At 40.0% G+C, this 26,355-nt stretch overlaps 1 protein-coding gene across 2 annotated transcripts; it reads left to right on the top strand.

Annotated features, from left to right (window-relative positions):
* Position 1: 1 nt before the first annotated feature.
* Positions 2 to 26,140, top strand: LOC124882788 (CD9 antigen-like). Of its 2 annotated transcripts, none has more exons than XM_047389346.1 (8): positions 2 to 237; positions 17,178 to 17,280; positions 21,076 to 21,173; positions 21,450 to 21,524; positions 22,059 to 22,160; positions 22,237 to 22,326; positions 22,604 to 22,687; positions 25,528 to 26,140. In XM_047389346.1, exons 1-8 carry the CDS (start codon positions 169 to 171, stop codon positions 25,591 to 25,593), a joined length of 687 nt encoding a protein of 228 aa, XP_047245302.1. In that variant the 5' UTR covers positions 2 to 168; the 3' UTR covers positions 25,594 to 26,140. The 2 variants fall into 2 exon arrangements, with proteins under 2 accessions (XP_047245302.1, XP_047245303.1); XM_047389347.1 differs by lacking the exon at positions 2 to 237 and adding an exon at positions 5,249 to 5,480.
* Positions 26,141 to 26,355: the final 215 nt, after the last annotated feature.

The following is a 26,355-nucleotide window of genomic DNA, read 5'->3' as shown; positions in this document are numbered from 1 at the left end:
CAGCTGAGCACTCGGTCATGTGCTCTCCCTCAGCTTTAACCTGTGGACCCGCCGAGTCCTGACGGAACTTTCCGAAAGGAGCCGAACTGAACAAGAACCAGGAGGCAGGTTACGCAGCTGGATTTCTCGCCGTTTTACCCCGCTGACAGGTTAAAGGACCCCGCAGAGATGACCGCTCTGTCCAGCTGGGAGTTGTGCGTCAAATACGCGCTTTTTATCTTCAACTTTGTCTTCTGGGTGAGGAAATCTGAATTTATGTCTGTTTTAAACGACTGAGCTGATTTTATAGTTAGAAAAACGATTAACTAACATTAAGGCAGCATTAACTTTAGTTTCATCGCATATTTTTTTACATTACAACTGGTAACTGTGCGGATTTATGAGTGGAAACTTTTATTAAATTTTAAAGTGATTTAATTAGGATGACAATGAGGATTAGTTGATTTTGACCTAATTAAAATTAAATGCAGTGATATACAACATAGCCGGTTTAGTAGGTGGACCACCAGGAAAAAGCCTTTATTAGTAATGACCTATATACACCGATCCGGCATAACATTATGACCACTGAAAGATGAAGTGAATAACACTGATTATTTCTTTTAGTGTGTGGGATATATGTGACATTTTATTCTCGAAGTTGATGTAAGAGAAATTGGCAAACAGCACTTGATTGGTCTAAAAATAACTTTATTTTCTTTTGCATCACATGAATCACGTGTCTTGTATTGGATTTAGTGTGATGGACCAAGAAAGCCGTAGAAAAGGCTTTGTAACCCTTCCCAGATTAATAGATTTCAATGACTTTGTTTTTCATCTGTTCATAAAATTATTTTGGTCTTTAAATATGATGTGATGCTTTTTTAGATCTTTTAGCCTACTTCCTGTTGTCAGACAGGTTCTATTTAGATAATTTCTTGATTCTACAGGTCCGGCAGTTGTCAGGTCAGGGTGTGGCTTGTGAAATTGAACTCATCTTATTAAAAAAATCTGGTTATTCGCAGTCAATTTATCAGTTTATCCAGTTTTTAAAATTGTTTAATTGAATAATCATTTTAAAATGCTTATCTTTGGCTGATAAATTGATAAATAAAAATGTGTTTCATGGTCAGAAACATTTAAATGTGAAATTGGAAGTTAAAAGCTGAAGAAAATTTAAAGGGTCCAACACTTGACAGCCCTTTAGTTCTGTGAACATCAGTCTTCTCACTTTGCCCAAGGTCTGGACTTTGACTAGGCCATTCTAACCCATGAATGTGCTTTGATCTAAACCCCTGGCTGTTGGTTTAGGGTGGTTGTCCTGCTGGAAGGTGAACCTCCACCCCAGTCTCAAGTCTTCTGCAGCCTCTAACAGGTTTTCTTCCAGGATTGACATGGATTTTAACTCCATCCATCTTCCCATCAACTCTGACCAGCTTCCCTGTGCCTCCTGATAGAACGAATCCCCACAGCCTGATGCTGACACCTCCACCACCTGAACAGATGAATTTAAGCTGGGAATAAATTACACATAGCTTGAGTCTATTTACTGAAAGGTGACATCTGAAGGGAGTGGAGATGCTAAATACAAATTGACACCACATCCGTTAAAGCTTTATTATATGTTTCTCTTTTTTTGTATGAGAAAAAAATGTAATCTTCCTTCTCACAATGATGTCCTACTATGTGTTGGTTCATCCCCTAAAATCCCAATAGAATACATGTCTCAACCTGAGCCTCATTTAGAATATACACTACTTACAAAAAGTTTGGAATATTTGGCTTTCAGTTGAAATTGACTGAAAACGTTTAAAGTTCACGCTACAGCGATATTATCTTATGAAAGCAGAGCATGTAAGTAGAAGCATTCAGTAGCAATTTCCTCCTCTCAAACAATTTACTGAAACATAAGCCAACAACAGAGGTGGGTATATTACCACGTCTCAATAGCATCATGGGCCTTTGAGCATCAGTTCCAGTTTGACAATGATGTCTCACGGTGTAAACAAGTCGACTTACTGTCTGCCGAGGCAGGGCATCCCACTATTCTTGAAGGACACCCCTCAGGTCATTGAGGTTCTGGGGTACGGAGTTACGAGCCTCTGGATGATAACTCAGCTGTTCCCAGAGGTTTTCTACTGGATTCAGGTCTGGAAAAAGTGCAGGCCACTTCATTCAAGGTACCCCAGTCTGCAGCAGCCGTTCCCTAATGATGCGACCTCGATGAGCAGGAGTCATTTATGAAGATGTTCATGCAATGAATTGATGAATGATGCTACTCAGTTAGTATGGGCTTGTACCATTCACAATGTTTATGGCAGTTTTTATTGACTAGACACACCTGCCCACACTGTAACACCACCACCACCAAAGGCTGTTGTCTAGTGACATAGCGCTCTCCTTGATGTCTTTAAAGTTGTTGGCGTTCATCATTTCTACTCAGCGTGAATTGATTTTCATCAGAGAGCAGCATGGAGGCCACTGGTCCCAGCGTAAATGCTCCCGGCGCAATGCAAGACAATGATGCCTGTACCTGGTGGTGTGGTCAGGTACCCTTGGAGGTCATCTAGCACACAGATCACACTGACGTAAACGGTTTTGAATGGTCTGACGTGACACTTGGGTGCTTCTCACCTCCCTTAAATGTGCCAGAAAGGAGAGGCCTTCATTATTCGGTTACCCAGGGCACTGTTCACAATGACGTGGTCATTAGTGGGATGTGGCCAAAGGATGTCCACTTTGATGCCTTTCTGTGACCCTTCCGGTCTCTGCTGATGACACTCTGTGACACTCTAAGCTCAGTGGCCATTTCCGTCTGAGATGTTTAAAGCCGCACAGTGGCGAGGTACTGTTCATCAAATGCTAGGTGTTGCCATGATGTCAGAATGTGAACAGCATGAGGAGGAGGACTGTTTAAATACCAATTCTGATTGAACCAGGAAATGTATTGGACAATTCATGGATTAAACATCTGTTGTGAATTTTGCCGTTAAGCTCCTTATTAGAGAACAGCAAGTTGTGCAAAAAGTACTGAAACCTTGAACAGTTGGACATGTGCAGTTAAAAGCTTAGAAAAGATCACATTAAGTTCACTTGTAAAAGGTTATAGTACATTTGAGTTTCAAGCCTTATAGTTTCCACAGGGGGGCAGTGGTGAGGTCATCCTGTGTTTATATGTGAGCCAGGTTGCGCAATCAGTCGTTTCACCTTTAAACTGCAACATAAATCCAGTTTAGATCTGAGAATAAGGTAGAAACTCACATGAAGCTTCTCTGCACTGCAAGATATCAGACTCCTTCACGTGTTGAGCCCACGTCGATTCAAATTTTTCTACATTAGGGACTGAAAACAAAAAATAAACACAGAAAACCCTCAATTAGTTTATGTTTTTTAGTTTACAGCTTAATCAGATTTGAGATCCATCCAATAAATAACCAGTTAATTGTCAATCTGGATGACAACATAGTTATGCACTGACAGAGGAATGAACAACAGGCTGCAGCAGCTGGAAAACAAAGCTACCGTTGTTTGGTTTAACTGGGCCTGCTGGAAAAATGGAGCAGCTCCAGTTACCTCAGCCAGCAGCAGTCCCAGAGGGCTGTGAATACACCTGTGTAGCCTCAGTCCCTTTCAGAAGAAGAAGAATGTTGTTTTTACACCATGAGTTGGTCTGCCTTTGTTACTGTTGGTACAGATACTGGCAGACAATAGGAAATAAGAAATAAAAACAAAAATATCTTTCAATGTCTTGGTTTTAGTCTTTATTTCTCTGAGAAAAAGTTTGCTGTGGTTAATCAGCCCAGTACTGGTTCAACTGAAATAAACATCCACAATTTATTATCTTTATTAACAGCTCATTTTTAATTATTTGCTGAGTGTTTGCAGCTTCGCTTTGTAAAAATCCCCTAAAAACATAATTGGACACAACAATTAATGCTTTGTTGCCTCTTTTTAAGGAAGAAAACTCAGATTATCTCCAGTCAGGTCTGAAAATGAAACAATAATCAGCATGAAATGTATTTGTTTATTCTCTTTAACATCTAAAAAATTGGAATTTTGGTTAATTTATCAGTACCAAACAGATGTTTTTATTGACTCATCGTGTTCAGGACTCACGTTCCTGATTGTAATGTTGTATGGCAACACTCAATGGATGGATGAAGTAAGTTCAAACACCTGCATGTTATTGAGTTCTTTGTCAAGGTCTGGAAGAAGATCCAAGCTGGTTTGTATGTTCAGGAACAATTCAGGAGCCATCAAGCCCTGAGCTTGCCATGAACTGGAAAGTACTGGAACAGTTTCCAGTCGGTAGCAAGAAGGTCCAAGGTCAGAATCCCAGCCAGGTTTCTTTCTACAGGGAGTTTCTATGTTCTCCTTGTGCATTCATTGGTTCCCTCAGGGTATTCCAGCTTCCTCCCTCAGTCCAAAAACATGACTGTTAGGTCAACTGGTCTCTCTAAATGGTCCTTAGGAATGAGTATGCCTGTGGGTTTGTGTTGCTCTGTGGTAGACTGGTGACATGTCCAAGGTGTAAGTTTCATGGTCAGACAAAACAAAGACTGAGCTGTTAGGCCACTGTGACAAGAAGAATGTTTGGAGGAGTCAAGATGCATGGTGGTGGCAGCATCAGGCTGCGGGACTGTTTCACTATAGCACAGTAATTAGAATAATGAAAGAGGTAAACCTTTAAATTACTCAACAGCCAGATGGTTGAAACATGTTTATAAAATGTTCAAACTAAAAATCATTGCAGGTGTATGTTGCATAAAATATTCCACCGTGAATCTTTTAATAATTCAAATGAATCATTAAAAGTCCAAAACAATCTAAAATTCATGAACATGATGAGTGGACACTGAAACTATAAATGCTTCTAATTGATATATTTAAAAAAAATACACACATTGATGTATTTCTGACAAAAATGTATATTTGTTGTTGTTGTTGTTAATCATATACTCAGATAATCAGAATTGAAAAACATTTGTATATTTTGTTGATACTAAACACAAATAAAAGAAATTATTTTTGGTTACAAAATATATAGATTTTGGTTAGTTTATCATTATTTTGCTCATGTATTAATGGAGGAACAGTTCTTTTGGAACCACTGTCTATTCATACATGTACGGTCAGGCTACATGTTTTAAATCAAGATAGTTGTAATAAAAGTGTTCGGGCGCGGTTCTGGTCCTTGGACCCTGCTAATTGTTTTCACCTGCAGTTTGGGCTCTAAACCAGCTCGGTTTCTCTCCACCCACCCCACCCGGTTGGACCCACCCCCTTCCTCCTCCCGCATCGCTTCCTACCAGCAGCCAGGTGAGCCACGCAAGGGTGTGGTTCTTCTCGCAGAAAGCACGTTTTCCTTTTTCTTCTCTCACCCAGTCGGAGTAGGAAGCTCGTATTTTCTCCCCAAAGAAAGTTTAAATCCAGATCTGAGAGCCATGAAAGGAATGCAGTGCATCAAATACGCCATGTTCATCTTCAACTTCCTCTTCTGGGTATGTAGAAACCTGAAGCTGTTTCATTTGATCCAATCTGGACGTGAACTCAGATGACTGAAAGTTGTCCCAGGGATTTGTTTTTCAGCTGCATTATGAACCTAATTCCTGCTTTTTAATGTGTTCATGAGACTAAATCCACCTGTTATTAGCAGCCCTGTTTCCTTGTGAAAAGGTAATAATTTATCAAGACAAGTTAACCTGCCTGCTTAGACTATGTTTGCTCTGAACCTGCGATGTTAATCAGCACCTGCCTTTCAGGCAGTTTTTACTCCGTTTCAACCAACAGCAAGATATCTTTGCTTATTTCCAAATTTTGTTTATAAGTTTCAGTCATCTTCACACATTTAATTGATCTTGCAGTCTGTGTTCAGTGTAAACAGGGCTTGTTGGTGTTAAATACTGCTTGCAGTCTTTTTAGTCACTGTCAGTCCATGACTGAGGCCATTTTGTTCTTGCCCTTTTAAAATCTTAACTTGTCCTGGTTTTATTTGCGGATGCATAGCATTGGTAAACCAGGTCAGGTTTGCAGGTCAAACCAGTCAGGCCTCCTTCAGACCATGTGACCAATGGAGCTGTTTGGGTGCCATGATGTAAAAATATCCAAAATAATAAACAAAAGTTCAGGATCGTATTTCTCAGGTAAAAAAAAAAATAACGGAGTGTCCCGACTGTTAGAAATGGCTCAGCAAATGTTTTATTTTTTATCTCCGTTTAATTGATAATTTGCAAATAAATCCATTTCTGACTTAGAATGAGTGTTTTAAAGGATCAAATTTAGTACTTTCAACAGATATTTTTGTAGTTAAAAACCCTGATGTTTTACAGTGAGGTGCAAACATGAGGCTAGAAAGTTATTACTATTGTGGGTCACTGAGGAACAATGAAACGTTTGATTCTTCTTCTTAACCTCTCTAATTCTTTGTCATGATGACTGAAGCGCAAAACATAGTTGGGCTTCCTGTGAGGCTTCATAGTTAAGCGTACCAATGTCCTATATTTCTGGTGAGAAATTCCTACATTTCCCACACTTTCTGCCTTTGGCGGCATCGGACAGGGAGGCAGAACTACCTCAGTCACGTATGTTTTCCCCTTAATTGTGACCACTTTTTTGTCCTCTAAGAGCTTGGAGTCTGATGGCTACTTTTTGACAGTCTTGTGCTTCCTACAGAAATCATTCTATTCTTGACGGGGATTTTTGTGGAAGGATATGGCTTCTTTTTTGGTTGCCTTGTCCCACACCCATCTTCTGCCACTGCTGAGCAAGCTCTGCACTGGTGGCGACATGCCTCAGGACCTCCTTGGATGATCTGAAACATTCTCTGAAACTGAACCTCATAGCCTCATGTTCTTGACGTTGTCGAAAGCTGTTGCTCTAGCTGCAGTATTCCCAGCAGCAGTTTGTAGCACCTGGCTACTGATGTTTCTTTGAAGGCAACTATTGCCAACGCAAGAAGGTGCTAATTTCATGCACATTTTACCTTCTTTTGTAGCAACTGGCTAATCAGATGGATTTCAGCTGGAAATGAATTCACAAATGTGTGGACAAGCTGGACCTGTTGTTGCAGAACATTGAAGTGGTACTTTTAAGATGACTCTGCTTTTTAGTTTTGATGTTTTATTTGTCCTCTGTGGACATTGATTAACAAAACACTTTGGATTGTCTCTGCCTGACTGGCAGAATGAGGACGAATCTTACAAATGGCAGTAAGTTTAGGTTTGTCTTAAATCTAAGAGTAGAGTCCTGAACATCAGGACTCTGCTCTATGTATGTAAAATATGGTTTGAGGGCAGATTTGTCAGCTAATTTAATCTCATGTTTATACTGACTGGATGCAGATAAAAAAAGATTTGCTGACTTCCTGCTTTAATTACAGTATAAATCCAGAACACAACCTACAGCAGCTCGGATCTTAATCCAAGCGTTCAGCAGTTCTCGGTATCTGTAGCTGTGACGTCACGCTCAGCTCCGACGCAACTGTAGTTAAAGAAGCAGAAAAACAAGCAGATTAAATTGGTTTGTTTATTCAGAGTCTTTAGATCGGTCCTGTTAGTTAAACTGTTGCAGACGTTTCCCACAATCCGCACGTCTGAAATGGTTCTTCTTAAACAGAAACTGGTCACCCTATTCCTCGTAACAAGCTGCATATTTTTTTTTAGATATAAGGTCTTAATAATTTATCATGTTTCGTTGTTTCTGCTCTTTAATGTTGCTGCTGAGGGCCTTTGTGGTTAATAAGCGCTAACAAGTACCTTCAGGGTAAAAGCTTTTTAGTTAAACATCTAATTGTGTCCTCCACAATGTTTCCGCTGGGGGCTTTTTATCAAACATGAACACCAATCTGCTGTCTGCATTTAGAATGTCAGACTTCCTGTTTCTGTTTTTCATGGGAAATGTGTAGAGCGGATGATTAGAGGAAAATACCTACTGCTTGACTAGTTGGACCACAGAACTGATTTCCGCTCAGGAAGCAGAAATTTCTGTCGGTTAAGGGTAGTTGGTGGACTGCTGTAAAAATAAGTTCATACTTTTTATGAGGTTCTGGGATCATTTGCCGTTGCAACATTAATCCAGATGTTGAGGAATAAATGCCCAATGTCCAACCTTCCTTTTGAGCTTCTTGGATGACTAACCTGTTTTGGCAGGAGAGGTGGAAATTTGATCAACTACATGTCAAAACAAAACCTTCCTGTTCAAATAAGGTTTTCTTTATGTCCGTTTAGTTTTTGCACTTGTCTTATTGTCTTTTCAACTTGTTTGGTGTAGGAAGAAATATTTAAGAGAACAAAACTGATAATTAAAAGCATCCGTCACAAAGATTGCAAGTAATCCCAAGTTAAACAACATGTTTGGGGCCTTTTTAAAGATGACTGACTGCCTCACTGTTAAATCTCTGATGCCATAATGCCTTGTTGACTGTTAGGAATAGTATTGGGTAATCTTCCTTTGAAGCAATATGTTGGGCAACTGGGATTGTCTTGCTATTCTCATGACTCTTGGTGTCAAACCATGAAATATTTACTCATGGCTGATTCATAATGCATCGAAGATGTGCTCATTTAGCAGTTTTTTTCCTCTTTTTGACAAAGGCTACATTTGATCTGTGCTACCTTGATATGATGAATAGGATTTTTACCTCTGAATGGAGGATTTAATGTATGATTGGTTATTTTCTAGTCCAAACTGCTTTATCAGAAACTGTGGCCTACAGTACGAGTTACTCTTTTTGCTCAGACTCACTCACAACGGGCTTGTTGTATGATCTTACACTTGTTGTTAATCTAAACAAAACCCATCTGAACTTTCTTTGTTGGCTCAGAACTTCAGCTATGTATTTGTTGATTCATACGTTCACAAAGTTGGTGTAACATTAGTGCTAAGCAACCCAGGTAGCAGTAGCATTCACATTACATTATTGACAAAAAGCAGTACAGTTTTTGCAGCTAATAAAATGGGAATGGACATGCATCAAGCCAGTTTTCAAAAATAACCTGAAGAAAAATCAGTCCTACTAATCTAAAACTCAGTGGGTTAGCATTTTGATAAGTATTTTTCATAAACTGACCCAGAAGTCAAGTTCTGTTTTTATATGTAAAAATACATTTTTGGTTTATTGAAATCAGACCATTATTTTTGAAGGGAATAATACTAGCTAGGCTGCTAATCCAATCAAAGAACGCTTTAATTTAAATTTGTTCTGAAATGAATATGGTATTGGAGTTCCAGGCACTGCTGCTAGTGGCTGTAAAAGTGAGGTGTTTTTTTGTTGTTGTTTTTTTTTATTAGCACAGAGGGGAACAGTTAAAACTGCATTTGTTTAACAAAATTACAACAGTCAGCTGATGACATGAGCAGAAGAGGAGGAACATGGATGAACACAACTGATAATGTCATAGTTGACAGTAATTTATGTGCTGTCTCATTTACAATAAATGATCCCACCGTGGATTTTTTGGTTTTTTCACGTGATTTAGGAAGTATCAGGAATTAACATTTTCACCAGCTTAGATCCCTTCATTCCTCTGCATTTCATGTTATGGTTTCAAAATATATGTTTATCGTTATTTTTTCCTCTAGTAACTTTCCATTTTTTACATGTTTGACCTATAGGTAATTGAAAAATTGGAGCTATTCATCTTGATAATATTAGTTTAAGATACCGTAACCTTTTATAAACAATGACACAACCTGTTTCCAGCTTCAACTCCACCACTGCATTCATTCCATTCAGGGTTATTCATCTGCAGCTGCATGACTCCTCACGTCATGTTGAGCCGCATTACTCAAAGTCGAACTCCCTTTTCAACAATGCAGACGTCAAAATGTTGCAGAGGTTATTTGGGTGGCAACGGAGATGATGTAAACCATCTTGTGGTTTCTGAGGAGATGGTGAGTCAATTGGAGGTTTGTTGGTGTGCAGAAAACACAAATTACTGTTTTTGTGTCTAACCAGGGTTGTGAAACAGTTGGTTACTGGAAAATCACATTATTTAAATCTAAGTGGGAGAATTACTCATCCAGACAGGAGAAACGTTTCCATAAGTTTAGCCTCTTTGACTAAATGTTTCGGTAAATTTGTTTAATTGCTTGATAATACTAATTGCCATGGTTGTTGGTGCCACACGGGCTGCGCCAGGATTTTTACACACAACCATCTCACTGGTTTACTGAGAATGGTCGGAAAAGAGGAAATGTCCAAGAAGCAGCAGTTGTGTGAACAGAATGAGCAGCGTGGTTTGAGATTATAGAAAGGCAACAGTAGCTAAAATTCAATTCAGTTTATTTATATAGAACCAATTCACAACACATGTCGTCTCAAGGAACTTCACAACAGTCAGGTTCATACATTCCAATTAATCCTAACCATTGAACAGTTCAGTCAGATTCAGTTATTTATTCAAATTGGATAAAAAGTTTTTCTATCTAAGGAAACCCAGCAGATTGCATCCAGTCAGTGACTTGCAGCATTCACTCCTCCTGGATGAGCATGTAGAGACAGTGGACAGTCACTGGCGTTGACTTTGCAGCAATCCCTCATACTGAGCATGCATGTAGCGACAGTGGAGAGGAAAAACTCCCTTTTAACAGGAAGAAACCTCCAGCAGAACCAGGCTGTGTGAGCGGCCATCTGCCACGACCGACTGGAGGTTTGAGAGAACAGAGCAGAGACACAAAGAGAACAAAGAAGCACTGATCCAGGAGTACTTTCTATGGGAAGGAAAAGTAAATGTTAATGGTTGTAGCTCCTTTAGTCGTTTCACCTAGAAAGAAAGAACAGATAAACTCTGATCCAGTTTTCAAGGTTAGAGTCTGAAAGAGAGAACATAGTTAGTTACAGTAGAAGCTCAGTCAGTAGCCATGTCTAGGAGAGAGAAAGGGTTAAACACTAAAAGACAGGGCCATGTGGATCATCTGTAGAAGGAGAGCATTAAGTTGTTGCCAGCAGAAGCTTGGACAATGCCCCTCTCCAGAAAGGTGTCACAGGCAGACACAGAGTCAGGCCAGGTGTAGCTTCTAGGAAGAGAAAAGAGAGAACACAAAGTTAAAAGCTGAAATAACAGCAAATAATGCAAAATTGGAGAGTAGTGTGAGAATGTAGCGAAGAGGGTGAAAGTGGTCATTATGTCCTTCAGCAGCCTAAGCCTATAGCAGAATAACTACACAGATGGTTCAGGATAAACTAAGCCACTCTAACTATAAGCTTTATCAAAAAGGAAAGTTTTAAGCCTAGCCTTAAAAGTAGACAGGGTGTCTGCCTCACGGACTAAAACTGGGAGCTGGTTCCACAGGAGAGGAGCCTGATAACTAAAGGATCTGCCTCCCATTCTACTTCTAGAGACTCTAGGAACCACCAGTAAACCTGCAGTCTGAGAACAAAGTGCTCTGTTAGGAACATATGGACCAATCAGATCTCTGATGTATGATGGAGCTAGATCATTAAGGGCTTTATATGTGAGGAGGAGAATTTTAAATTCTATTCTAGATTTAACAGGGAGCCAATGAAGGGAAGCTAAAATAGGAGAAATATGATCTCTCTTTTTAATTTTCATCAGAACTCTTGCTGCAGCATTTTGAATCAGGACAATAGTCCAGCCTTGACGTAACAAATGCATGGACTAGTTTTTCAGCGTCACTCCTGGACAGGATATTTCTAATTTTGGCAATATTCTGGAGGTGAAAGAAGGAAATCCTAGAAACCTGTTTAATATGGGATTTAAATTACATGTCCTGGTCAAAAATAACACCAAGGTTTTTTTTACTTTATTACCGGAGGTCAATTTAATGCCATCCAGGTTAAGTGATTAACTAAGCAGTTTCTTTTTTTAAAGACTCCGGTCGAAAGACGACAACTTCTGTCTTGTCTGAATTTAGAAGCAAAAAATTTAAAGTCATCCAAGTTTTTATATCTTCAAGACATGCTTGTAGTCTATCTAACTGGTTGGGCTCATCAGGATTTATGGATAAGTAAAGCTGAGTGTCATCAGCGTAACAGTGAAAATGTATCCCTGCTTGATAATTTGACCTATTGGAAGCATATATATAGTAAAGAGAATTGGTCCAAGTACTGATACTGAACCCTGTGGTACTCCACAATTAACCCTGGAGTTTAAAGATGATTTATCATTTACATGAACAAACTGGAATCCGTCAGACAAATGAGATTTAAACCAGCCTAGCGATGTTCCCCTGATCCCTACAGCATATTCCAGCCTTTTTAAGAGAATATTATGGTCGACTGTATCAAATTCAATTCAAAAATACTTTTAATCCCAAAGGGAAATTAAATGTTGTAGCTCATATTATGTAGGTTTCTTCAAAGAGCCGTTGTAGATGCTGATGGCTGTGGGCAGGAAGAATCTCCTGTAGCGCTCCGTCTTACAGCAGATCTGAAGAAGTCTCTGACTGAAGACACTCTGTTGTTGTAGGACAGTCTCATGAAGAGGATTCTCCATAATGTTCTTCATTTTATGAAGAATCCGTCTTTCCACAATGATCTCCAGAGGTTCCAGAGGAGTCCCCAGAACAGAACCAGCCTTCTTTATCAGCTTGTTGAGCTTTTTTAAGTCCCTGGTTCTGATGCTGCTTCCCCAGCAGATGATGGCAGAAGAGATCAGACTTTCCACAACAGACTTATAGAAGATATGCAGCATCTTGCTGCAAACACCAAAGAACCTAAGCTTCCTCAAGAAGTACAGTCTGCTCTGTGCTTTCTTGTAGATGGCTTCACAGTTGCATCTCCACTGTAGTCTGTTGTCCAGGTGAACACCGAGGTATTTATACTCCTCCACCACCTCCACTTCTTCTCCCATGATAGAAATAGTTTTTGACTTATTCCTGTTTCTCTTAAAATCTACAATCATCTCCTTTGTTTTAGTCACGTTCAAAATGAGATGATTGTTTCCACACCATGCCACAAAGCGGTCCACCACCTTCCTGTACTCAGCTTCTTGTCCATCTCTGATCCACCCCACGACTGCAGAATCATCCGAGTATTTCTGCAGATGACAGGAGTCTGTCTTGTACTGGAAGTCTGAGGTGTACAGAGTGAAAAGGAATGGTGAGAGTACCGTCCCCTGTGGTGCTCCTGTGCTGCTGACTAACTGGTTAGACTCACAACCCTTCAGTCTCACAAACTGTGGTCTGTTTGTCAGGTAGTCTTTGATCCAGGAGATTGTTGAGGCCTCCACCTGAGTCTTCTGGAGTTTCTGACAAAGCAAATCAGGTTGGATTGTATTAAATGTTCTGGAGAAATCAAAGAACATGATCCTCACAGTGCTGCTGGCTTTGTCCAGATGACAGTGGGTTTGTTGAAGCAGGTGTATGATGGCATCTTCAAATCCAACTCCACAGCGATAAGCAAACTGAAGGGGGTCCTGATGGTTTATTGTTTGCTTACTCAGGTGGGCCAACAGGAGTCTCTCTAGGACCTTCATGATGTGGGATGTCAGGGCAACAGGTCTATAGTCATTGAGGACTGATGGGTGAGTTTTCTTTGGTACCAGAACAAGACAGGAGGTCTTCCACAACACCGGAACCTTCTTCTGGGCCAGGCTAAGGTTGAAGAGGTGCTGCAGAATCCCACAGAGCTGCTCTGCACAGCCCTTCAGGACTCTAGGGCTGACATGATCTGGACCTGCAGCCTTATTCCGATTCAGTCTCTCCAGTTGTCTCTTCACTTGACTTCTTGAGACACACAGGTGGAAGGGGGAAGCAAAGGAAGTATCAGCATCTTCTGATATGGTTAATGGCAAACATGTAGAAGCAGAAGGGTCTAGGGCTGAGGTTGAAGATAAAAAATGTGAGGTGTTACTGGACAGCTGTGGGTCCTGTGGGTCAAAGGAGGGTGAGATGTCTGTTAGGCTGTGAGCAGGAGAGGAGGATGCTGAGCTTGTTTTTGAACTGAACCTATTGAAGAATGTGTTCAGTTCATTGGCTCTGTCCAGACCTCCATCGGTCTGATCGTCCTTCTGCTTGAAGCCTGTGATCTTCTTCATCCCTGTCCACACATCTCTGATATTGTTTTGCTGGAGCTTGCTCTCCAGCTTCTTTTTGTACACCTCCTTGCTGTCTCTTATCTTGACATTAAGATGCTTCTGTATAATCCTCAATAGTTCTGTGTCTCCCTCTCTGAAGGCTCTTTTTTTCTTGTTAAGCAGGTCCTTCAGGTCACTGGTGATCCAAGGTTTGTTATTGGGGAAACATCTCACGGTTCTGGTGGGGATGTTGTTATCCACACAGAAGTTTATATAGTCGGTTACACACTCAGTCATGGCATTGATGTCCTCTCCATGGGGGTGGCACAGTGCGTCCCAGTCTGTAGCCTCAAAGCAACCTTGCAGAGCTTCTTCAGCTTCCTGTGACAATTTTCTCACAGTCCTCTTTATTACAGGTTGCCTCTGAACAAGGAGCTTATATTTTGAGCAGAGAAAAACAAGATTGTGATCTGATTTGCCTAGAGGAGGTCTTGCTGTAGAGATGTATGAGTCCTTGACATTTGCATAAAACAAATCTAATGTTTTGTTTTCTCTGGTAGAGCAGCTGACAAACTGTTGAAATGTTGGAAGTGTAGCAGACAGTGAAGTATGGTTAAAATCACCAGAAATTGCCACAAAAGCATTGGGGTTTTGTGTCTGTAGCTTAGCAACAACTGAGCTGATGGCATCACATGCAGTGTTGGCAAAAGCGGAAGGTGGAACATAAACTGTTGCCAAAATAACACTGGTGAACTCTCTGGGTAAATAATATGGACGAAAACTTACTGCCAACAGTTCAATATCTGGACTGCAGAGATGACACTTCACAGTTACATGTCCTGGATTACACCATCTGTTGTTCACAAGTACTGCCAGTCCACCTCCTTTACATTTGCCACTCCTCTTTAAATCTCTGTCTGCTCGTATGGTTAAAAAGCCCGGCAGAGAGACGCTGGAGTCGGGGATATGATCCTGCAGCCATGTCTCAGTAAAACACATAATACTGCACGCCCGGTACTCTGGCTGGGTCCTTTGTAGGGATTGGAGTTCATCCAACTTATTTCCCAACGATCTCACATTGCCCATCATAATCGATGGAAGACATTGTTTGAACTTCCTCCTTCTCTCTCTTCTCTTAGCTCCTGCTCTGCATCCACGGCGTCTCCTTTTCAACTCATCAGGGATTTGGGGTTGTAGCTGAAGTATTATTTGAGCTTTTGAGATATTAATCAGCTGCTCCCGGTTGTAAGAAACAACCCCGTTGCCATGGCAATGCATCATAACAAATGTCCAAAAATAGAAAGTATTAAGAAAAATCCTCCAAGCTGCACAGCATCTGACACCGGAGAGGACAGTTGTCCAAGAAAAAAAAAAAAAAAAGACTGTATCCACCACAAGAGAAATAGTTCCCAAAAAAGAATAAATCAGAATCAAAAGTAACAGAGCTACTCCAACCTGCTGCCACCTAGAGTGGCGCAATTCAAAATGCAACACTGAGATCTAAGTCAGACACAAGTCCATTATCTGAGGCCATAAGAATATCATTAGTGACTTTCAGCAGAGCTGTTTCAGTGCTACGATGAGCTCTGAAACCTGACTGAAACTCTTCAAACAGGTCATTGCTGTGTAAATGTTCACACATTTGATTAGCAACTATTTTCTCAAGAATTTTAGATAAGAATGGAAGATTGGATATAGGTCTGTAATTTTTCAAGTCATCTCGGTCAAGTGAAGGTTTCTTAAGAAAAGGTTTAATTACAGCTACCTTAAAAGCTTGTGGTTCTGATCCATTTACTAAGGATAGATTAATCATATAACCACTCATTACAACCAAGGTATGAAAAACACCGTCTCTGGACACATGGCACATCAAGTCTTCATAGAGATAGGCTACAGCAGCAGAAGACCAGTCCAGATTACAGATTAGAACGGGTCAGAATTTGGTATGAAAGCATGGATCCATACTGCCTTTGGTTGTGGTGATATTATCATTTATCCACCACAGCCTACTTGAGTCTAGTCACTGACCATGTCCATCCCTTCATGACCACAGTGTACCCATGTTCTGATGGCTGTGGTGGACCTGGGGGATTTGCGTTATGGATGTTCAGCCGACAAATCTTTAGCAGCTGTGAGGCTATGTCAAAAAGGACCAAAATCACAGGAATGCTTCACACCTTGTTGACTCGATTTTCTTACAGAATTAAGGTAGCTCTGAAAGTAAATCGAGTCCAACTCAGTACTAGCAATGTGTACCAAGTGAAGTAGCTGGTAATGGTAGTCATTACTAAAGTGCTCTTTTCTACTGCCTTCTAATTTTCCCATTGCTTCATTTAGGGGCACCACAGAAGATCACCCTGTATCTTGTATCCTCCTTCACAACATCTGATCTTTCTTTGGTTTTCCTCTTTTCCTCCTGCCTGTCAGCTTCATATTAAATATACTTTGTTCAAACCATCTCTTGCACCAACTCTCTAACTTTGTCTAGGAGTGAATCCCTGATCTAATCTCATCCCCACTGGGTCTTGTCACTCTCGCTACACACCTCACCGCTGTCTCACTGTCCTTTGAACTTGTTCTTAATCACCCTCACATACGTCTTTCCCAGCAATGAACATAAAACTTGAGGTTTTAAATTCTTTTTTTTATTATTTTGAATCACATAAGGATGCATTAATAAAATGCAGTTTTGTTAGTTGTTGCTGCCCTCAGGCTGTGGGCAGTTTCTTTCAGCTGCTCAGACCTTCCACGTTCTTACCTGTGAATTCCTCGAGTGCATGTTTACCAGCCTCATGTTTTTAAAACTGGTTTGTATTGGGGATAAGCCAGTAACGGATTGTTCTTAAGGTTTCTGTGTTTGGATTAGGTAATCAGCATTATGCACAAAGTTCGACTACATTCTCCAAGTAAAAACTCAGAGTTCAACATGGTCCAGACTTTGGAAGACACTTGAACTGAAGCTCAGAAGAGCAAATTTCTAGCATCTAAAATTACTTTCAAGCTGTTCGAGCAAACACTACATGTGTGTATATATTTTTTACACCTCATCCCTTTTACTTACTTTTGCTTGGCCTTACTTTGAGCTGCACATGTACTTGCTATTAAATAGACATGCAATGGTCATGTAGTCGTTGAAACTGTTGATATGAAGTTTAAAAAGTCTAAACGTGTAACATTTGAGATATCTTGCTGTGACAGTAACAATGTCTTGTCTTCTTGTAGCTTGCAGGTACTGGAGTGCTGACTGTGGGACTATGGCTGCGTTTTGACACCAGGACCAAAGGACTGTTTGAAGGAGATGAGTCGCCCTCTGTCTTCTTCACTGGTAAGATTTAAAGAAATCCTTCTGTAATAATAAAACAAAATTAAGATGGGGGAAAAAACTGTTTATACAGGTGGATCTCAATAAATTAGAATATCATCGAAAGATTAATGCAATAATTAAACCTAAAAAGTAAAACTTAGATTTTACACAGTATTTCCATTCCATTTGTTTTTGAAGATTCTGGTTTGCAGATATTGAAAGCCCCAAAACCACAAAATTAGAATATTCCATCAGACAAATATTTAATGCAGAATCATGGTTCTACTGAACAGTATTTCCATGTACTGTACAGTTTCTGCAGTCAGTATTGGGTTGGGTTTGTTTTGCATGAATTACTGCATCAATGCGGCGTGACATGGAGGAAACCAGCCTGTGGTTCTGCTGAGGTGTTCAGGAAGCCCCGGTCGCTTTGATAGCAGAAATCAGTACGTCTGCGTTGTTGGTTCTGGTGTCTCATGTTCTTGACAGAACTCCAAAGATCCTCTGAGGTTCTAGTCAGGCCAGTTTGCTGGCCAACCAAGCAAAGTAACACCACAGTCAATGAAACTGCTTTTGGTACCTTAGCAGTGTGGGCCGGTACCAAGTCCTGCTGAAAAATGAAATCAGCATCTCCATAAAGCCTGTCTGCAGAATGAAGCATGAAGTGCTCAATCATGTCCTAGTAGATGGCTGCACTAACTTTGGACTAGATAAAACACAGTGGACCAGAACCAGCAGATGGCATGATACCACATATCATCAGTGACTGTGAAAACCTAACACTGGACTTCAAGCAACGTGGATTCTGAGCCTCTCTACTCTTCTTCCAGACTCTGGGACCTTGATTTCTAAGTAAAATGCAACATTTACTTTCATCTGAAAAGAGGACTTGGTATTACTGAGCAACATGTCAGTTCTTTTTCTCTTTAGCCCATTTAAGACTTGTGTAATATTGTCTCTGGTTCAGGAGTGACTTAATACAAGGAATGTGACAGTTGTAGCCCATGTCCCGGATACGTCTGTGTGTGGTGGCTCTTGAAACCAGTCCACACCTTGTTAATCTCCACCAAACTTTCTTTATGGGCTTTTGGTCTTGAGGCTGCAATGAATTTTGTTGCTTGAACACCTTTCTCTGTCACATTCTTTCCTTCCATTAAATTATCCAATAATGTTCTTGTATACAGTACTCTGAATAGGCAGCTTTTAATGACTCTCTGATGGACAGATCAGCAGTCTATGCTGTGACTAATAAGGCCATAACAAAATAATTCTTACATATCTTTTATTTATTTTTTGTTGTTGTAATATTCAAATTGTCTGAGAAACAATTGTTGGTTTCCATTAACTTGAGATCCACCTGTTGTGCTCAAGCATCTGAGAGCCTGTTCCTCACTGGTCTAGTGGTTTAAAAGCAGGTTAGAAGTGTTTGAGTACTTGAGTAAAAAGTGATTAAAAACCTCCTTGTACAACATTTAGACTGAAGATTTTTAAAGATCTTTTAAAAACTGAGAACAAAAGGAACTCAGATATTTAATGTTTGACCATCAAACCTTCATTTCCCTGTGGATTTCTCTGGTCTCCTTTTGTTTTTTGAAGTCCTAAATGAGCTCAATATTTTTGGGAATTTGTTGGCTGTGACTGACTGCGCTGCAGTTGGAGCCACCTTATCTGGGGGAAGCTGAAACCACGGTCGGTCCACAGTGAGGCGGCTCCTGCAGCCTGGCAGAGCCCTCCAAACACACAGCCGTCATTATTCACAGCTGGACAGTTGAGTCTTTGTTCCCCAGATTTCTGCATTCACAGAGGGACCGTCCCAGAGACCATCACCCAGACTCTTTGTGTTTCGCCCCCGTCAGACTGAGACGTCAAGTGGGCAGCAGCAACACAGAGGGTGGACATAAAATGACAAACATCTTGACAGCTTTAGACTGGAGGATTTGTGTGCTGGTGGTTATTCTGTATTAAATAGTTTTTTTATGGATCTGATATAATATTCTAAGCTAATGTGTCTTGCTTTTCATTAGCTGCAAGTGGAAAATAATAAACAGAAATAAAGGTTTGAAAACAGTCAGCAGCTAATCTATAAAATGTCAAACAAGTTTTCATTACTTATCTGGTTCAGGTACAGGTCCTTCTCAAAATATTAGCATATTGTGATAAAGTTCATTATTTTCCATAATGTCATGAGGAAAATTTAACATTCATATATTTTAGATTCATTGAACACTAACTGAAATATTTCAGGTCTTTTATTGTCTTAATACGGATGATTTTGACATACAGCTCATGAAAACCCAAATTTCCTATCTCACAAAATTAGCATATTTCATCCAACCAATAAAAGAAAAGTGTTTTTAATACAAATAACGTCAACCTTCAAATAATCATGTACAGTTATGCACTCAATACTTGGTCGGGAATCCTTTGGCAGAAATGACTGCTTCAATGCGGCGTGGCATGGAGGCAATCAGCCTGTGGCACTGCTGAGGTCTTATGGAGGCCCAGGATGCTTTGATAGCGGCCTTTAGCTCATCCAGAGTGCTGGGTCTTGAGTCTCTCAACGTTCTCTTCACAATATCCCACAGATTCTCTATGGGGTTCAGGTCAGGAGAGTTGGCAGGCCAATTGAGCACAGCGATACCATGGTCAGTAAACCATTTACCAGTGGTTTTGGCACTGTGAGCAGGTGCCAGGTTGTGCTGAAAAGTGAAATCTTCATCTCCATAAAGCTTTTCAGCAGATGGAAGCATGAAGTGCTCCAAAATCTCCTGATAGCTAGCTGCATTGACCCTGCCCTTGATAAAACACAGTGGACCAACACCAGCAGCTGACATGGCACCCCAGACCATCACTGACTGTGGGTACTTGACACTGGACTTCTGACATTTTGGCATTTCCTTCTCCCCAGTCTTCCTCCAGACTCTGGCACCTTGATTTCCGAATGACATGCAGAATTCGCTTTCATCCGAAAAAAGTACTTTGGACCACTGAGCAACAGTCCAGTGCTGCTTCTCTGTAGCCCAGGTCAGGCGCTTCTGCCGCTGTTTCTGGTTCAAAAGTGGCTTGACCTGGGGAATGCGGCACCTGTAGCCCATTTCCTGCACACGCCTGTGCACGGTGGCTCTGGATATTTCTACTCCAGACTCAGTCCACTGCTTCTGCGGGTCCCCCAAGGTCTGGAATCGGCCCTTCTCCACAATCTTCCTCAGGGTCCGGTCACCTCTTCTCGTTGTGTGGGGTTTTGAGTGATGAACCAGGCTGGGAGTTTTAAAGGCCTCAGGAATCTTTTGCAGGTGTTTAGAGTTAACTCGTTGATTCAGATGATTAGGTTCATAGCTCGTTTAGAGACCCTTTTAATGATATGCTAATTTTGTGAGATAGGAATTTTGGGTTTTCATGAGCTGTATGCCAAAATCATCCGTATTAAGACAATAAAAGACCTGAAATATTTCAATTAGTGTGCAATGAATCTAAAATATATGATTGTTAAATTTTCATCATGACATTATGGAAAATAATGAACTTTATCACAATATGCTAATATTTTGAGAAGGACCTGTACATGGCCCTTTTAGTATGGGTTATATTTTAATTTATAATCAATAAAACTCTTACTGTCACTGCAGGTTTAAAAATGTTACAGGAATAAAGGTTGTTTTAAAACTGATTCCGTGCTACTGGAAATAATTTTTGCATAGTTGGTTAATGAAATATGTTTGAAGACGATGTTTTTGCCTTTCCCTGATATCTGTACCGTGAAGCTCCAGATAAACTCCTACGTTCTCCTGCATTGTCTGTGTTTGTGTTTCATTATAGGCGTATACCTCCTGATTGCTGCAGGAGCTCTAATGATGGTTGTGGGATTCCTGGGATGCTGTGGAGCCATTAAAGAGTCGCCGTGCATGCTGGGACTGGTGAGACTTATCCTTTGAGAGCTGCAGGCAGACATAATGACATTAAAATAAACTATTTTTTGCATTAAATAGATGTAATTTATTTTGATATTTGGTATCTTTGTCTATAAGCTGATAGCTGTCAACAAGATGAATATCAGGCGATGTAATTTGTGCTTCATATAAAAAGCAAAAAATTCAAATTGGCCACTAGGTGCAAAACCACAAACTGCCAGCAGGGGTATAGAGGAGAAGTTTGACATAACACAAAATGACTGTTTTTGTTTCTTCTTCTAGTTCTTTCTCTTCCTGCTCCTCATCTTTGCTGCGGAAGTGGCTGCAGGGATCTGGGGACTCTCCAACAAGGACACGGTATAACTAAAATAAAGAAGGCACTTTGAGTTGTCTTGTTACTGAAATATGTGCCGTACTAATAAACCTGAGGGTTTAGGACAGACCGATTACTGGTGATACCATGATGATTTAAGCAGGTAGTGGTACTTTTTGTAGTGTGGTCCTGCTGGAAAATAAAATCTGACTCCAGCTGCAGTACCCATCTTGATAAATTCCACCAAACTCAACTTTTTCCTTTCACTCAACTTCTTATTATTATCAATGACTATCTGCTGGACAACTGCTAGGTCAGCAGTCTTCTGTCTGATTGTGTAGGCCCTACCTTGGACATAATTCAGTGATAAAAGTCCTTTATTGATGATATGCAATATTCAAATTCTTGTCAAATCAATAAAATCAACAGAGAAGCAGCAATATATCACTCTGTGCATAATGAATCTGAGTTTGTGTTTTCACTTAAATGGCTAAAATTAACAAAGCACACCTGTAAATCTGACATGAAATTTCCTGCAAGTTATTTGGAGTCTTGCATCATTGTTCCTGTCTCTGCAGGTGATAGAGGAGGTTACTGAGTTTTATAAGCAGACCTTTGACAACTACAAGACCACCAAACAGGAAGCATTGAAGGAGACCCTCCGCCTCATCCACTTCGGGGTGAGAGCCCACACCCGTTTTCTCTTTTATCAGTACAGTCGGTTTAGACATTGTCTGAACAGTTTCTGTTTCACAGCTGGACTGCTGTGGTCCTACAGGAACAGTGTTCGATGCTGCCAAAGACACCTGTCCGAAGCAGGAAGGACTGGAAATCCTTGTTTCCACGGTAATGTTGCACTGACATGAAGCACTGATGGTCTTCCCCAAGTTAAATTCAGCCTGGCTGTTTTCAAAGTATAGAGAACAGCATAATGTGCAAACTTCATCCTAAAGGTGTTGAAAATACGGTTCTGCTTTGGGGAACAAATAAAATTACTTCATATTGGTTATGACTTTTACTAGCTTCTCTAAACTGTAAATATGAGGGCGGAAAATGCCTTAATAAAAATTTGTTAACATTGAAACAACGTGCGTACTTCTACTTTTATCTTGTTTTCATACAGAGCTGCCCAAAAGTAATAGATGAAATATTCAACAACAAGCTGCACATCATCGGTGGAGTTGGCATTGGTATCGGAGTCATCGTGGTGAGTGTGCAACCAAAGAAAAATACACACTGATCAGACAGAAATAAAATATAAGCAGTAAAATAAAAAATAAGCTTATTCAAGACAAAACTTATTTAGTAGGAGTTTGTAATGCCAACCTATTCAATGCAGTGATGGTTTACCACAGTCTGCCAATTTGTCTGGTTTGTAAAATGTACAGGTCCTTCTCAAAATATTAGCATATTGTGATAAAGTTCATTATTTTCCATAATGTCATGATGAAAATTTAACATTCATATATTTTAGATTCATTGCACACTAACTGAAATATTTCAGGTCTTTTATTGTCTTAATACGGATGATTTTGGCATACAGCTCATGAAAACCCAAAATTCCTATCTCACAAAATTAGCATATCATTAAAAGGGTCTCTAAACGAGCTATGAACCTAATCATCTGAATCAACGAGTTAACTCTAAACACCTGTAAAAGATTCCTGAGGCCTTTAAAACTCCCAGCCTGGTTCATCACTCAAAACCCCAATCATGGGTAAGACTGCCGACCTGACTGCTGTCCAGAAGGCCACTATTGACACCCTCAAGCAAGAGGGTAAGACACAGAAAGACATTTCTGAACAAATAGGCTGTTCCCAGAGTGCTGTATCAAGGCACCTCAGTGGGAAGTCTGTGGGAAGGAAAAAGTGTGGCAGAAAACGCTGCACAACGAGAAGAGGTGACCGGACCCTGAGGAAGATTGTGGAGAAGGGCCGATTCCAGACCTTGGGGGACCTGCGGAAGCAGTGGACTGAGTCTGGAGTAGAAACATCCAGAGCCACCGTGTACAGGCGTGTGCAGGAAATGGGCTACAGGTGCCGCATTCCCCAGGTCAAGCCACTTTTGAACCAGAAACAGCGGCAGAAGCGCCTGACCTGGGCTACAGAGAAGCAGCACTGGACTGTTGCTCAGTGGTCCAAAGTACTTTTTTCGGATGAAAGCAAATTCTGCATGTCATTCGGAAATCAAGGTGCCAGAGTCTGGAGGAAGACTGGGGAGAAGGAAATGCCAAAAGGCCAGAAGTCCAGTGTCAAGTACCCACAGTCAGTGATGGTCTGGGGTACCGTGTCAGCTGCTGGTGTTGGTCCACTGTGTTTGATCAAGGGCAGGGTCAATGCAGCTAGCTATCAGGAGATTTTGGAGCACTTCATGCTTCCATCTGCTGAAAAGCTTTATGGAGATGAAGATTTCATTTTTCAGCACGACCTGGCACCTGCTCACAGTGCCAAAACCACTGGTAAATGGTTTACTGACCATGGTATCACTGTGCTCAATTGGCCTGCCAACTCTCCTGACCTGAACCCCATAGAGAATCTGTGGGATATTGTGAAGAGAACGTTGAGAGACTCAAGACCCAACACTCTGGATGAGCTAAAGGCCGCTATCGAAGCATCCTGGGCCTCCATAAGACCTCAGCAGTGCCACAGGCTGATTGTCTCCATGCCACGCCGCATTGAAGCAGTCATTTCTGCAAAAGGATTCCCGACCAAGTATTGAGTGCATAACTATACATGATTATTTGAAGGTTGACGTTTTTTGTATTAAAAACACTTTTCTTTTATTGGTCGGATGAAATATGCTAATTTTGTGAGATAGGAATTTTGGGTTTTCATGAGCTGTATGCCAAAATCATCCGTATTAAGACAATAAAAGACCTGAAATATTTCAGTTAGTGTGCAATGAATCTAAAATATATGAATGTTAAATTTTCATCATTATATTATGGAAAATAATGAACTTTATCACAAAATGCTAATTTTTTGAGAAGGACCTGTATACATGCATGCATAGCCTGGCTCTATTTCATGGCATATGCCACCTTTGAGTTAAAGAAATTCAACGGAGACTTGGTTCAGCTTTGCCCTACCCTTCTAAATCAAAATGGTGTGCCAATTTTGACTTTTTTAGCACAGCTTTTCCACTCATAAAACAGTTTTTTTCATGGGTAAAAAGCACATTTTCCTAACATTTGTCTAATCTTTACCTTGAGGAAAAAAAGCTAACCTGGTTATTGTTTGGTTTAGCTTTTCAGAAACAGAAAAAGCTAACTCATCTAACTTTTAGCTTAGCTTCATCAGTAGAAAAACACCCCAACTGGGCTAGGTTTTTGCTAGCTTGTCTATAGGTAAAAGGGCTAATTCAAAAAGAAATTGGCTCACCCTTTCCATTGGTTAAAAACTCTTAATTTAGTACACTTTTGGTTTAGCTTTTGCTCTACCAAAAAACTTTAACTGGGCTAACTAGCTTTTCTATGAGTAAAAAGGCTAATTTCAAAATTGTAGCCCAGCCTTTCCATTGTTTTGATCTATTTTCTGTTACTATATAAACCTTAAGATTCATGTATTAAAAAGCTAAGAAACAACTCGTAATGGAGGAAAATGGAGATATTTCAGAGTTTATTGAAAATTGGTCATTTCTTCATGAGGTTAGGGGTTTACTGCTGTAATGAGGTAGAATTTGCATATTGATGCAGTGGTTCGGATATTCATGGTTTGCAAATAACTTGCCAGGTTGTATTTTGTTCAAGGGTTTGTCAACACAAGATAATTAATTTTGTCATTTTGGGAATACTAGCTGCAGAACACTTCAACTTAAGAAGTTGAAAATCCTAAAAGAAAACTTGCTATAAATGCTATAAATATTAATGATACAGTTGAAATGTTTTTGAGAACACATCCACTTAATCTGTTCTTTAACAATTTACACAAAGTTAAACTGAATGTAACTCTGGCAGGTTAATCCTAAATGCATTATTCTTAATGCATTTTGTCAGGTTTTCTGTTCACATCAAATCATTTTCCCATCAACTTCCTTGTCTTTTTGCAGATCTTTGGAATGATCTTCAGCATGATGCTCTGCTGTGCCATCAAGAGGTCCAGGGACTATGTGTAAACTAGAAAAATATATATTTTTTTTGTTTTATCAAATGTCCTCACTTTTGTAACCTGCTGCATTAAGAGTTAAAACATTTTTAATACTAGACGTCACAGTCATTCTTTAATTTGCTAGTTGGATTCATACAGGATGACCAGATCAACTTGTGAGTGTATGGAGCTTCTGCCACAATGTTTCTTTCAACTCCACATTGTAGGGAGGTTATTTTTGTACACAAAAGGCAAAACTTTATTTATTTTTTGCTTACCAAAATCAAATTGAAAATTTTAGTTTTAATGGAGGTAACATTTAGGACACTGCCTCCCTCTGGTGGACACTTGTCAGTTTCTTCTTTTTAAATCTTATGTTAATATCACTTCCGTTTTTGTGCTTCAGCCTGGTTTTTGGTGGATTACTAAATGTTTTATTTTGACACGGTCCATTAGATTTTTTTTTTTACTATCAAGAACTGTGGAGTTTTATGCAAATATTATGATGAATGCAGTTCATGTATTTAAGATGCCAAATAAGGATCTAATAAACATTGATTTTGTGTTACACAAAAGCAAAGCCTTTCAGTGCGTTTCTCATTGGTTTTCAAACAGTTGAATGTGATTTTAATCCAGGTTTTCTAAAGAAGACGATACACTTTTAAATCTACTGAAGTGGAAAGCACTGTGTACTTTCTTTGTAATGTAGTAGAGACATTTAAAATCAAGTCAAACAACATTCTGGTTTTAATATTTTTAGGAAGTCAGTTAAAACAACCATTTGTTGTGC

Source organism: Girardinichthys multiradiatus, chromosome 17, assembly GCF_021462225.1.
Source record: "Girardinichthys multiradiatus isolate DD_20200921_A chromosome 17, DD_fGirMul_XY1, whole genome shotgun sequence".
Lineage (NCBI taxonomy): Eukaryota > Metazoa > Chordata > Actinopteri > Cyprinodontiformes > Goodeidae > Girardinichthys > Girardinichthys multiradiatus.
Note: the sequence above shows the minus strand (reverse complement) of the source record. Positions and strands in the feature narration are given on the sequence as shown.